Source organism: Eptatretus burgeri, chromosome 3, assembly GCF_056783735.1.
Source record: "Eptatretus burgeri isolate ZD-2024b chromosome 3, Ebu_testis_v1, whole genome shotgun sequence".
NCBI classification, from domain to species: Eukaryota; Metazoa; Chordata; class Myxini; order Myxiniformes; family Myxinidae; genus Eptatretus; species Eptatretus burgeri.
This window is the reverse complement of record NC_140963.1, coordinates 62,760,997-62,776,243: the sequence shown is the minus strand read 5'-3', so window position 1 is coordinate 62,776,243 and position 15,247 is coordinate 62,760,997. Positions and strand designations below refer to the sequence as shown.

Below are 15,247 nucleotides of genomic sequence, written 5' to 3'. Positions count from 1 at the left end.
AGTGAGCAGGGTGTAGTTCCACTGCTTCAAGGTGCGATATAAGTTGTGCAACGTCAAGCTCGTAGGGGAGCGTGCCTCTGCGGACCACAACGCGGCCAAGGCATTCCCTGCAGAACTTGCAAGCCTCATCGAGGAGAAGGGGTACCTACTGGAGCAGTCTTTAACGCTGATGAGACTGGCTTGTTTTGGAAAAAGATGCCGACCAGAACGTTGATCTCAGCGCGAGAGCAAAGCAGCCGGCTTAAAGGACCGCAAAGGACTTCTCCTCTGCTCAAACACCGAAGGGGACTTCAAGGTAAAGCCCATGATGCTCTACTGTTCCCTGAACCCACATGCACTGAAGAACAAAAACAAGCAGGTGCTGCTTGTGTACTGGGGGGCGGAACAAGAAGGCGTGAGTGATGTCTGAACCTTTTATGGACTGGTTCCATAACTTTTGTTACTCAGGTTGAGAGGTACCTGGCAGGAAAGAACCTTTCTTTCAAGGTACTCCTGCTGCTTGATAACACTCCTGGCCAACCGAACGTTGGTCATGTTCCCGCCGCCGAATACCACCTCCCTCATCCAGTCTCTCGACCAGGAGGTAATGTCAACTTTCAAGACTTCTTACACCCAGCGCACCTCATTTTCATCAAGGAATTGCAAGGAATTTTTATGCGCAGGAGGAGGCCATTTGGCCCATCATGTCTGCACCATACCAATACCAGATTTAATAAATCCGTCAATACTCCTTCCCTTCATGTGCAGCCCTTTGGCTGGTACACTGGAACTCATTTCGCCGACCTCGGAAGGATGACGGCCTGAGTCAACCCCCTGGTATTAATTCAGCGGCCAACGGGGCTTGAACTCAGGACCCTAAGATCCCAAGCCACCACCCGAACCGCTAAGCCAACACCAGGATTGAGTATTATCGTCAGTCCTTTCCTGACAGGTACCTCTCGATCATCTTCATCATTTTACAAAGTTTCGTGTGCTATGTTTGTTTCATAAAAAAATTGAAACTGTACATCATGATGATATTGTTTTTTAGCGTTTCACAGTGTGGTCGAGTATGGTGAAGAGACTTTAAAATGCATTCTCCAATAAATTGGAAATGGTACCTGGTGTCGTTTTTTTTTTACCCCCGCCACGTGGCGGAAGGGGGATATTGTTGTCACCCAGGTTGTCCGGCTGTCCGTCCGTCCGTCCGGGCGTCAACATTTATAGCTGTGAGTGCGATAACTCAACTGTTCACCATATCAATTTGAAATTTGAGTCACACATGTACCACCTGAAAAGGAAGAACCCTATTGATTTTGGGTGTGGCCGCATCCAAGATGGCCGACTGGGGCGGCCATCTTCAAAAAATGTTTTTTGCCATATCAATTTGAAATTTGAGTCACACATGTTGCACCTGAAAAGGAAGAACCCTATTGATTTTGGGCGTGGCCGGCTCCAAGATGGTCGCCCCGGGCAGCCATCCTGAAAAAAATGTTTTTTGTAATAAATGGAAAACTGCTCATCCGATTTCAATTATTTTTGGTTACTACGTTCCTCACCCCTGATGAACTTTTTCGAGATGATGACCAAATGGTGTCTTGTTTCCAATTCACCTTCCTCATTATCTGGAATATGTATGACCTTTTTCATTCAATGGCGGGGGATTCCCCATCTCTGATGGTATATTTTTATTTGTAAGCATCCTTAATGAAACTTTTAATTGTGCATTCGTGGTCAAAAACATTTTAAACTTAAAAAAACTTTCCATTTTGAACAAGGAACCGCTGCGAACCGATAACATCCCCCCCCCTCTTGTCACCATTGTACCAATTTCTCGTCTTTGGTGATGTCGCCATTTGTGGCCTTTTTCATGAACCAGGAACGGCCACAAACCTATAATATTGTTACGGTGGTGGAAATTCAGAGAACACCATTCATGTTCCCCAGAGATCAGTTATTTCGATAAGTATGTGTTTCAGGTTAGATTCCCCCACTGATGTATAACGGGTCTTGTTCGTGTGCCGGGCTGTGAATCTTTGAGGTAGCCGTTATTCTTTTCTGTCTTTTATTTTCAACAACATCTCAACAACGCTATCAACTCCACAACACCGCCATCTTCTCGACAGCGCCATCAACATCGCGACACCATCACGCCCTCCTCAGCGACAGCGGCAAAATGCCGTTGACACGGACACACCGCATCGCATTGGAGGCCACATTCCACTGTCCGTGTGCAAACAAGCCGCAAAGCGGCTGATATGCATATTTGGATCAGGATGAGCTCTGCCTCGGAAAGGACTGGCCAATCAGAACGTCCGTGTGCAAACAGCCGTGAAATGGCTGATTTGCATATTCGGATCAAAATGGGCTCTGCCTCGGAAAAAGCCAGCCAATCAGAAATGGGGGTTTCCACCAAGGGTGAAAGGGCAGAGGTGAAAGTAGGTGGAGCCAGCCTCGGGTGAAGGTTTGAAGGGCGGGCACCCCCACCCGATAAAAAGGGCGGAGTCGCGTCGCCAGTTGGTGAGGAGCGTCAGGAGTTGGGCGGGATCGAGACGCAATGGCAGAAGGATGGAGTTTGGAGTCGCTGAAGAGAAAGGCACATCGAAGCTGCGTCGTGGTCCGGTCAGACGGCCCTGAGAGCTTCAAGCGGCGCTGAGGAGTGAATGGGCCCTAAAAGAGCATCAACTCGAAGAGAGCAAGGCCCGTTCGCTCCTCTGAAGCGTCGTCGGCCAAGCCCGATCGACCAGGCCGCGGGGAAGGCCAAGCGACCAAAGAGAGCCGCCCGCCAAGCTGCTTAAACTGCTCAAGCGACTGGCGCGTTTTGCGACGCCCCGGTGGAACAGACACGGGTCGCCGACCCGAAGACCGTCGAGTCGCCACCAAGGGGCGGCCAGGTAACCAGCCCGGTCTCTTGGAGTCCTTCGGTCATCCCGGCTCTGAGTACCATTAAAGGTCACGAGCCCTAGTTCTTTTCCTTGGGTTTTGTATGGAAGTCTGTGGCGCCTTGTCTCATTAAGTAGCATTGCTGGTTCAGTGCATGATTGCATGTACATTATCGCATAGACTTCGGCTGTAGGCTTTTTGCTCATGTCTTGTCCCCATCCCCCCCCCCCATTGATTACGTGCTTATTGTGAATAAACGCCCCATTGTTTGAATGTCAACCTGCTCGTTGCGTCATTTTCTGCCATTGACTGCCACGGCGCGCTCGGGATGTTAACTGGCTGTTAAGGCCGATAAAAGTGATAATCTGGTCCGACGGCACTTGGCGATTTAAAACTGCTCGGCTTCGCACACGGAACGAGCACGCTTAAGCGGCTCGTTTCCGTACGAGTCCCGTCGAGGTATAAACCCTCGGTATTTCTGTCCGCGCGAATAGTTAGGTATATCGATAATTCGGCGATTAACCCTGTAGCGCATGGACAGAATAATTGACAAGTTTATGGTGCGTTAAAAGGCACCCGCAGCTGGTTTCCGGGGTTGTCCGGAAAGCTACGACTGGATTCCGGCCTTCGGTGGGCGCGCGACTGCGATTGGACTGAAGCGGTCGTGCGAACGCCGACGCCGGTGGAAATCTATAACAATATTATCCCCCTTGTCTCCATTGTAACAAGGATAAAACACTCACAGATTCTACCCCGACATTCGTGGATTTTTCACGGGTCGGGAAATCCCTGGAACCTATCTCCCGTTTCCCATTGAAACACTGCCCTCACATTCGAGGTTTCAACATTTGCAGGGTTTACCCAGAACATATCCCCTGCAAATGTTGGGGTCCTGGTGTATATTAAAAGAGTTCAAGAACAAATGCTGTCCTGGGGCTTTCAGGCCACCCTTTAGACTGATTGCACACATTTTCCATGCACAGCCTCCATGCATTTGTGGATTTCTTTTGAGCTCGTACCATCTTCGCTGATCAACTTTTGTAGGATTCATGACTGTATGATAGGGAATTTATGGATGACGCTGAAATAACAGTTAGAGGAATGAAAGTAATGGCCTGTAATGAGCTCGGATGCAAGTTTGTAATGAGTGAAAATTCATGGCTCTCAGGTGCCAACAAATATACCGTTCCTATAACTTTGTTAACTGCCCTTCGTAATGGACTATTTACAGTTTTATAATTTCATGCTCTTTTAATTTACATCAATTCCATTTGTATTCTGTATTTGGTAATGTCAGGGAAACGTGGGTGAATTCTTGTGAACATTGGTATTTTGAAATGTTCTGTAATGACTTTTATGAAGCTCCATTTTGGCCACACTTAAAATATCTTTGTAATTCAGTAATTTTGTGAAATATGGGGTATGGTGGGAGGGGGGGAGCCACTTATTATTTTTCAAATCTAATGTTGCATGTGTTTTGTCATGAGATGATTAGGTCTGCCTCCTGAGTGTGCACTTTAACCTCACCATTCATCTTGTCTTGCCTTCTGTGCTTATTCTCATGAGTGAAGTTCCATGCGCATTGCAGGCATGTCAAGGTCTACGACACAACAAATTACAAGATCGTGCACAGTTTTGACTTTCCGGCCTCTGTGCTCAGTGCAGCCATCTCTGTAAGTTCCAGTAATGAAAACGCATTGCCGTGCACTTCATCTTTTGTACAACAGCGAGGCTCATGGTAGAGCAAGCATAACTTGACACTGCGGTAGCGGGACAACAATCTGGCTGCGTAAGAGGTTTGGGTTCGGAAGGGTTAATGGCGGTAATAAATCAAGAACATGGGTCAGAATGGGGGATGATACATGGTGGTGGTGCACTGTCTGTTTGAAGCCCTGAAGGGAAGAGTGAGACAGAACAGGCTTTGAAAGGTGGTTCCATAGATATGAGAGGAGAGTAACAAAGGAATTGAGGTGTGCAGTAAGCCTGGATTTTGGAAGTTTAACAGGTGGGTCATAACTGGAAAAAAAAATACGTCCTGGGGAAGGACAGAGGGCTGAAAGAGCGAAGGGAGCAATATCAGAGAATGAAGTGAGGGTGACGGACCTTGTGCTTCACCTTCATCATGGGAGATTCCACTTCCTTGAACCTCATTCTCTTGATCTCCTTACGATGGGTGATCGGTTCATCTGACACCTGATATAAACATCAGAATGTGATTCATTTTTTTTCGACATTTTGGCCATATTTTTATCTTTAGCTGAAAATTCATCTCTATTTTATTCCGATTATTATTTCTGCAATATTTATCCACAAACTTGTTCACCAATCATGTGCAGGGATTATTATTATTATTGTGTCGAAATAGCAAGCCACATGATTTATTTTAAATTTGCAGACTTCAGATTTTGGTAATTGCACATTTTGCATGCAAAGAGAGTGAAGGAAAAGGAAGGGGATGGTCAATTTGAGAAAGAACAGATGGGGAGAGGAAAGGAAAGAATGTAGTTGGTATGGAAATGTGAAGGGAGAAATTGTGGAGGATTATTACAAGTGAGGGACCGGCACATAGATGGCAATCTCAGTGCCATAGTGGTGAGAGCAGATCTGCTCTGTGTCTGGAAGGTCGGCAGTTCGATTCTGACCATGGCTGAGTTGTAGCAAATGCTTTAAAAAAATGGAACATGCTGCTTCCTTGATTGATCAGCATTTATAGGATCGAGCATGGACAAACCCCATCCATCCAGAGAAAAACATCGTCATAACTGGAGCAGCACTTGGTAGATGACATACCTCTGCTGGGTTGAACATTTTACGTTTTGTATCCCACTGATAGGCCGGACGGATCTACATCTTGACATGAACCAAAATCGAATCGGCTTGTTCTTGTCACCTACCCAATTCATCCACCGAGTTTTGTCATTACCCGTCCACAACGTTGAGATATCGTGCGATGCTGTATTTAATTTTTGGCCCAAACGCTCATTGGTGACGAATCACTAAAAAATGAAAAAAATTCTTGTATCCAGATCTGGGATCCGGATGTTAACCAAAATCAAATCACTTCGTCCTTGATATGCACCCAACCTGTCCATCAAGTTTCGTTTGAATCTGTCCATAACTTTTTGAGATATCCTGCTCACTAACAGGCAAACAAACAGACATAAAAACCATCAAACAGGGAAAAATATAGCCTCCGTCCACCTTTGGTGGCGGAGGTAAAGATGGCGTTGCCGGCATCCAGATTCTCCCGGGATGTACCTCATTTCCCTGAGGCTAGGTACTTTTCTTTGTCTGAAGGTGTGTTCGTGCGTGCGTGCATGTGTGCGTGCGCATGTGTGTTGCGTTGTAGCTCATTGAGCTTTAGACCCTGTTCAAAAAATAGAAATTGGTGGGGGATCAAAGATTGTACCTTTTTGAACAGCTTAACTATTGTGTGGATTCTCCAAAATTTAATGAATTATTAGTTTATCCTTTATTTATCATTCCCCTCAATCAACAATCCAACCAGAACAACAAAATGTCAAGATGAAAAATGTAACAGACAATGACCTAGTTTGTAATGTCAAGTCGTGAACCTGTGGAAATAGAGCGTGGTACTGTTGCTGGGCAGAGATAACTTACATTTTCATAACACTTGGAAGTCTTGTTATTAGCAATGGCAGTTATAATATATATATATATATATATATATATATATATATATATATATATATATATATATATATATATATATATATATATATATTTTGGCGCGTAAGAGGTTTGGGTTTGGAACCAAGCTGTTATGGACTGGTTTTGGACGAGTCCACGAGGCACATGCTTTTGATGTTTGCACGGGGTACATGCTTGGGAGCCTCGTTGGTATGCATTGCTGTCTGCGCTATCGCTGATGATTCGGCAATAAGCGATGAAACTTCTCCGTAGCTGAGGGGGGTGTTGCATTGGGATTCTCATGTGTGTACTATGTGTGAACGTCTTCATAGTTGTTGAGGAACTCTGGGAAGGGTTCAAAACAGCATAGTGCTTACCTTGTGTAGGTCTTCATGGGTTGCTTTATGCAGATTCTTCTGCTGGAGGAGTGTGGGATGGGTCAACTGTTTATATAATCCTCGCCATCTGGGTTTAGTTGATTATGTGAGAGCTGATTGGCTATTCCCTCCATTCCCAGGTGAGAGATATGGGTGGGTCTTCATATACATATAGATATATTTTTTTATTTATATATATTTAACATTTGATTTTATGTGAACATATTTGTGCATTTCACAGGCTGACGATGCTACACTTGCTGTGGGAATGACAAATGGAATCCTCACAGTGAGGCGCCAGAAGACTGAGAAGGTTTCCAAAGTTGGTGGGACAGAGAAAAAGGTTCAGAAGTTGCGCCATAGGTCAGGCCTTCGCTCCCGCATCAATAGAAAAACGTTTGCCTCCAATAAGGTAAATATTTCCGTTTCAGAATCGGTTGGGTTTGTTGTGATCGATCACAGATTCTGTACCTTTAGAAATGTATGAGGCTGTTTTGTGTGTCCTACTTCCAGCCGTACATCTTTCTGATCTGCTGCATTGTAGGTGTTGCACCTGGTCTTTACACTTTTGCAGTCAGACTGCTGGGCACAAATCTGACGGGGTACACACTCGTTCACTGGCCATCATGATTCACTATTTTGATTGAACAATTGGATTATTCTTGCCCAAACTATTTTGCTGGTGTTTCTTTAGGCACCTGCTCACGTCGCAGGTCCCTTGCGCTCCGAGACTGCCGCCGGGCCAAGCCACCCTCTCAACCAAATGCGACACAACAATGCTGGCCTACTCATGTTGAACCCAAATACATGCTGCTGTGTATCAGTGGCTCACCGTCTCCCTCATGTTTGGTCCCTGACATATGTGTACTCCATTAACAGCCCATATTTTGCAGAAGGTGCACAGCAGGCTTATCAACAGGGAAGAATGGATCCAAACCATAGGTAATAGGTGGTGTAGTTGATCGCACTGCCCACGTCAGAGGAATTTTGACGCCGGTGCCAGGAATGATGGCTCGCCCACCCGTGGACACATTCCTGTGCACCAGCTTTCACCCCAGCTCAACTGACCAACCCCTTATACCACTCTTTAAAGTTAGAGATTCGTGAGAGAGTGTGGTCATTGCATGTAAAGGACATCTAAATTGAAGTCGATCTTGGTAGCAAGACATTTTTGACGAAAAAGGTTATTCGATGACAAATGTATCTATATATTTTGTCCCAATTCCATTTCCCTTCTTACCCACTCCTCGTTGCTTCCATTTCATTCCCGTCGCCTTAAAACTCAGAATTATTCCAACGATCCATTTCATTAGTTCATCGCCATGGTGTATTTGAGGCATTTTCCGGCTTTATGTACCTGAGCAGGTCGAGTTCATATCCCTGTTTTCTTCACACGTCTCCTATATTGGGTTTTTCTAGTCCTCTTCAGGTATACTTGGTCGTCGTATTGAGTGACTGCAATCTTTCACCTTATCGATTCTTCTTTTCACTTAGTAGGTGGTAAATCGCGGGATGTGGAAATTCCATTAATTCCAGGCTCATACACTGATGTTTCTGGACATATTGTACAATTGTGAAACACATGTCAATTGACTAACGAGCTATTTCCCCACTTTTTGATGCACAGTAAAAACACACATGTACAAGTGTTATTTGTAACCTTTAAACAACTCTATTTGCCAAATCCATAGTTCAACCATGTTTTCGGATGTGCTCCAATTTTGCAGACCATCGTTATTCCGAAAACAAGTAAAGTTCGTCTTTCTACAATCGACAAATTGTTGAAGTCATTCGAGCACTCGAAAGCTCTTGATGCTGTTTTATTGGTGAGTTTTGCAAAGGGAAAGTATGACCTCCATTCTTTTGATGCATTTTATATTTCGAGTTTTTGTGTGGTTTTAAAAAAAAATTGTTTTTGCTCTTTGTTGAAAGATTACTTATTGTTTGTAATAATAATTATTATTATTATTTATTGTATTTATATTGTGCCTTTTGCTTATGGATACAAGGTGCAATTTGCTTATGGATACAAGGATACAATCTGATCGAGAAATGATTCCGACAAAAACTGGCAAAAGATTATGATTATGTAAGCAAATGCAAAATCCCCTTCCCTCCAATTTTATGAAAACAAAGTGGTCATGTGATAGTTGTGTCTGATCAAACCCGAGAAAGCTGCGTAATAGTTGTTTTTAATGAGGCAACACTGGCTGGAAAGTAGGAACATCTCAGTGACCCTGGAATACCGGAGCGAGGGGTGGGAGGGTGTGGGCGAGCAATTTCCCCTCCCCCCCTGCCTTTTGCCAGGAGAGGCAGGGGAGTGGTAGACAGACAGTGCCTTGTCACACAGACACCCTGAAAAAGTCCAATGACATTGCTGAACTAGAATGGCACTCTTCATGTGCATACATCCGCAGGCTGAACAGTTTACGTTTTGTGTCCCACTGATAGGCCGGATCTGGATCCAGATTCCAGACCTTAACCAAAATCTAATCAACTTGTTCTTATCACTGACACAACTCATCCAACAAGTTTTGTCACAACTTGTACACAACATTTTCAGACATCATGCTACATATCATATTTGGCCCGATCTCTCAATGGTGAATAATCACTTAAATAATGCTCAGATCTGGATCCGGATCTTCACCAAAATCTAATCAATTCGTCCCTGACACACACTCAACCTCAGAGTGTAAGAAACTTCTGAAATGCATCATATCCTTTGATTGCCAATAATTTTGATCTCACAAGTTTTTCAGGAGGCTGACCTCAAATTTCCTCAAAAGGATTCACTGATTCCAATTTGTCTTGAGTTTAGTCAATTTTTCACTGCGAAAAGACACCGCACGTATCCTGGCAGTGAACGATGCTACATGGCAAGCTTACAGCTGTGATAGAGCTAAGTGCAATGCACTTGGATCGTGATAGTGCTGTGCAGTACGCCACCACTAATTGATATGATTGTTAATGCTCTGCATCAGGATTAATTAAAATAGTTTGTTTTTCATACATCCTTTCACTGAGTAATTAAGCACAGTGAATAACTGCCTGCCCAGGTGCTATATGGTTAAATACTACCATTTAAAGCACTGTAAAAAAAAAAAAAAATGACCGTTTTTACAGCCATTTTTCCCTGCTGTGCAGGGGTTGGGCTTTTTCTTGAGGCAATGTTTTATGGCCGGATGCCCTTCCTGCCGCCAACCCTGGTCGCCTCTGACGACACACAGGGATATGGTACACCTATTTTAACTGGGGCATACACCGGGACCAGTACACTGGTACTCATTTCGACGACCTCGGAAGGATGACAGGCTGAGTCAACCCCCTGGTGTTAATTCAGCAGCCAACGGGGCTTGAACTCAGGACCCTGGGATCCCAAGCCACCACCCTAACCACTAAGCCAACACCAGGCTTATTTAAAGCACTGTATATGAATCAATTTGTAATTTCATGAGGAAAGATTAGGCCTTTCCTGAAAGTTGCCAAACTTGTCAATTTTGCATATGTGAGTTTGCTGTTGAAAGAGAACAGTTGTCTTCAAAGAACTTCTGCCTCCCCCCATCCTCCTCTGTCCTTTCACCACTCTGGCATCCCTGCCGTGACCTCATAAATGCCCAAAATAGCACGTGCCCGTGCACTATTTTTATGAGCGCCAAGACAATGCTTGAGGTGTTCCTGTAATTGCACAATTTTCAGCAAACAAACTCCAGAATGACGAACACTGGTCAGCACCATGTCATGACAGATTTGGCTCGCATAGACATGCATTTTGCTTCGGCACGCATGGATGCTGTAGCTGCCCAAATCTTAGAAACCTTCAACAATGCACAGTAAATGTTTATTTCCAGTTGGACAATGCAAGTGTGCAATAAATAATTAGGCCTAACTGCAGCTAATGGAGGAGTTTTTGCATGCATTGCATGTCAGACAAGGACATTGGGGGTCATCAATGTACTTTAGTGATTAATTTAAAGGACAATTATAAGCAATGGACAAATCAACAGAGTAATGTGGGATTTTAATGAGCTACGAGCTTAGTTAGGAACTGCAAACAGTTGAGGACTTAAGTGAGAGTAGGTTCACCTGATCATCAAGGGTAAGAGATGCAATTGGGAATGTGATTAGTTGTTAATGACATTGCAGAATAAATGTTATTCGGGCTGTCTAAGATTATAAACAACAATTGATGAGGGGTATTTACATATTACATATGCAAAAGAGATAGACTTTTCCTTTATCCCCCATGCCCCTCCCCCCATTCCACCCTCACACCTCCCTCACTATCTCCAACTCCTCTACTCCCGGTATTTATGTATGTAGGTGTTTATGTTTTTATGTGTGTGTATTGTTGCGAATTCTGGCCCGTTTCTGGATCGGCCGCTTGACTCGAACGGTGGCCGCCTCGCCCACTGGAACGGACAATTCAGTCGTGACCCTCCTGCAACTACCGCCAGGAGCCAGTCACGGGTGGGGGTTTAACCCCACCACCACCCAGTCCGCAGTCCACCCGCGCGAGATAGGGTAAATCACCGAAAGTCGATAAACCTATGGTACTCGCACGGGTAATCTGCCGAGGGATGGGACCACGCCACAGGCCGACTCCGGACATGAACCGCTTAAGCGGTTCGTTCCGTATTGCAGGGATAACCGAGCGGAGTTATCGTCGGCCTTGACGGTTCCGATTAATTACCGGGATGTTGAAACCCACTACGAATCCCTTACGTGATGCAAGATGGAGATTCAATAAAAGAAAAAGACGAAGCAAAACGGGGAACAATTGGACAAGCACATTTATTCACGAAAGGCATGTATATTACAATAAAACAAAGGAACAAAAGCAATACATGTATACGTTTATGTAAAGAAAAACACAAGCAAAGAACCAATACAGATCTACAACCGAATATGACTTACACGGCAACACTTAAACAGTTCTACTTGACCAGACTGGCGCCACACACACACATTTACACAAAACCCCAAAAGAAAATGGAAGTGCGACTTCCCTGAGCGCGTCGAGTCCTTGGCGACCGTAACTCCGAGTCCCTCCGGCGTGGTCCACTGGCTCGTGCCGCGCGCCTGCACGTGTCGTCCGCCCGACAGCTCGGACGAACGAACAGAACCTCCGACCGGGGACGATCACCACAACTCTCCACAATTCCCCTTCAGGGACAAGGGAACAGGAAAGGGAACGACGTTCTCGTCGACCTTCACACCCACGCCTTTTGTCAATCGCTTGAACGAACTGAGAGCCTCCAGCTTCCAACTCTCCACACCCACGCCTTTTGTAGGGGCCGGCTCCGCCCCTTTGCCCCGCCCCATTTCTGTCTCCACCTCCCTTCTGGAAGCTTCTCAAAAAGGGGCGTGCCCTCGCGTTCCCCCCTCCCCGCGCTGTGCGGGGGACGGGGAAAGTCAGTTTTGGCTCGGGGCCAGGGAATCATTCCCCCAAAATCAGGCCCCACCTTTTTCACCTTTGACCCCTGGCTCAAATCGCCCCTCCCCCATGCCAAAGCGCAGGAAAAGCAGAAGGGAAAATCCCACAGGCGCTGTTGGTTTTTGTTCTTGCACGCGCCGTATGACAAGGGAAGAAAGACTCGGGCGGGAGATGCCCCTTTGCACCCCGGCCGCCCCTTCCATCCGTCCCGCGGAGATCGTGACCGCATGGTGCTCGTTGAATGGCGAGTGGCGAAGATGTGGTAGCGTAGTTGTGGAAGGTGGCGTCGTGTAGTGAATGGCGTGATCGTTGGGATGTTGGTTGTGGCAATATTCGTTGTTGTTCTTGCACCAAATTAACAATAGCCAAAGAAAAACGGCTCACTGAAGAATCGCAGCCCGAATGGATCACACATATTCCCTCTATACAACGGGTTTGGGCTAACTTCACATGAACTTACCGATATATCTCACCTGAGGACCCTTTATGGTGTAATGTGAATTTCCACAACCGTAACAGTGTATGTATGTATATATATATATATATATATATATATATATACTGTATATATGTATATATATATATATATATATATATATATATATATATATACTGTATATATGTATATATATATATATATATATATATACTGTATATATGTGTATATATGTATATATATATATATATATATATTGAAATGAGAGCGAGAGATGAACCTTCAGAGTTTAGGCTTTATTCCATTTGATTGGAGCCGCTTCTGTGGGCACACCAGGAAATACAGGTTCAGCTAGGAGTACATAAGCAGTAACGTATACATGTGCAGTTAACCATTGCAGACTAAATCCGCGTAAGCACGGAGTTCGATATAATCTCCATTCTCACCAGTCAATGAGCACCTTCAGTTAACGAGCATCAAGTGGACAGCCGATGTCAATAGCAATGCCCCGGGGACAATCACTCGTGCCGCAGAGACATCCCCTTATACGCGCGACGCACAACATGTGATCCCGCGTCATGTCCCTCAATTCACGTTAATTCACCACATTCTCCCCACCTTTAAAATGTAACTAGGGGCCCATCTTACACACCATGATTGCTTTAGCACTATAGGAGTATACATTTCAAGCAACGCGGACTAATAGATCTACAGAAGCATACATGCCAAGCAGTGATTATTTTGAGTTGTAGGAGCATGGTAATGAGCATCGATATATGATATAATGGGCATATAGGAGCATGAGCAGCGAGAATGCCGATAATCCCCTTTACAGATTGAGTCGTCGAGGGGCCTTATTCGTCGACCTCTCCGGGAGTAAACGGCAGTTTCACTTGAGGGAGACTCCCGATCCTCTTGGTGAGCCTCGACTTGTGCCGGGGATGACTCCTCGATCGCTCTCGGGTGGAACGCGGCAGCCCCGTCGCCTGGCGGAGTTCCTGGGGGAAAATGTCAGAAGGAGGAGTGCCAGAAGGTGGTGTACCGGCGGGAGGAGTACCTGAGGGAGCCAGATGGCGAACCGACACAGTGGTCTCCCTGCCATCCGGGAGCCTGACATGAGCATACTCTGGATTAGTGTCAATGAGTTCGACCCCCTCCACCAGCGGTTCATACTTGCTTTGTCGTACCGGGCGTTTCATGAACACTGTACCGGGGTGGGTCAGCCAGTTGGGCACCGTTTGACCGTCAACATAACGTCGTTGGTGAGTAAACATACGTTCGTGAGGAGTGGCATTTGTGGACGTGCAGAGCAAAGAGCGTATGGAATTCAGAGCGTCAGGAAGAGTAACCTCCCATCGCTCGGGGCCCAGTCCTCTCGATTTCAGCGCCAGAGTTACGGCTTTCCAAATTACTCCATTATACCGTTCCACCTGCCCGTTTCCCTGTGGGTTGTAACCCGTCGTTCGACTAGTTGCTATGCCGTGCTCTAATAGGAATTGTTTTAGCCCGGCCGACATGAAACACGGCCCTCTGTCTGAATGTATGTACGAAGGTCTCCCAAACATAGCGAAGAGGTCAGAGAGACATTTTACGACAGTGCCCGAGGTCATATCCGAGCACGGAAACGCGAAAGGGAACCTTGAATATTCATCAACAACGGTGAATATGTATCTGTTGTCTGTTTCGGTCGGTAGGGGCCCTTTGAAGTCGATGTTTAGTCTCTCGAAGGGGGAAGTAGCCTTGATCAGTCTGCCAGAAGCCGCGCCATAGAATCTGGGTTTTAGTTCAGCACAAACAGGGCATGAAGCATTCATTTGTTTAATATCTTCAACAGAATAGGGAAGATTTTGTCTGCGTACGAAATGTGCCATCCTGGTTACCCCTGGGTGGCACAGAGACACATGGAGGTCTTGCAAAGCCTGACTGATTGTTGCCGAACTGTAGACCCGGGAGAAGGTATCTGCAGCAGGGTTTTCTTTCCCGGGCCGGTAAACAATGTCGTATCTGTAGCAAGCTAGGTCTATCCGCCATCTCATAATTTTTTCATTCTTAATTTTCCCGTTATTTTTCCCATCAAACATGAAAGCCACGGATCGTTGGTCCGTAACGAGCGTGAAGTGGTTTCCCAGTAAATAATGTCTCCATTTCCGCAGCGCCTCAACGATGGCGTACGCTTCCTTCTCTATTGCCGAGTGTCTCTGCTCGCTTCTAGAGAGAGTTCTCGAGAAGAACGCGACCGGCCGCCCAGACTGATTAAGTGTAGCAGCTATGGCGTGATTTGAAGCGTCGGTTTCCATCACGAAGGGCACCGAGCTGTTGATCGATAAAACCACGGACTTACTGATATCATCCTTGAGATTGTGGAAAGCCCTTACGACAGCGGCATCTGGTGGAAAGTTTTTGCAATGCACTAGGGGATGTATTTTCTCGGAGTATTGCGAAATCCATCTTGCATAGTAAGCGAACATCCCGATCACCCGGCGC

At 45.7% G+C, this 15,247-nt stretch overlaps 1 protein-coding gene across 1 annotated transcript in view; it reads left to right on the top strand.

The window, feature by feature from the left end:
• The window catches only part of UTP15 (UTP15 small subunit processome component), a 73,627-nt gene that overhangs the window by 17,032 nt on the left and 41,348 nt on the right, over positions 1-15,247 (top strand). The window contains exons 8-10 of the mRNA XM_085873744.1: positions 4,451-4,535; positions 7,132-7,302; positions 8,618-8,716. Of these exons, the coding sequence (XP_085729870.1) occupies positions 4,451-4,535; positions 7,132-7,302; positions 8,618-8,716 (355 nt within the window). The remainder of the gene's footprint in view (positions 1-4,450; positions 4,536-7,131; positions 7,303-8,617; positions 8,717-15,247) is intronic.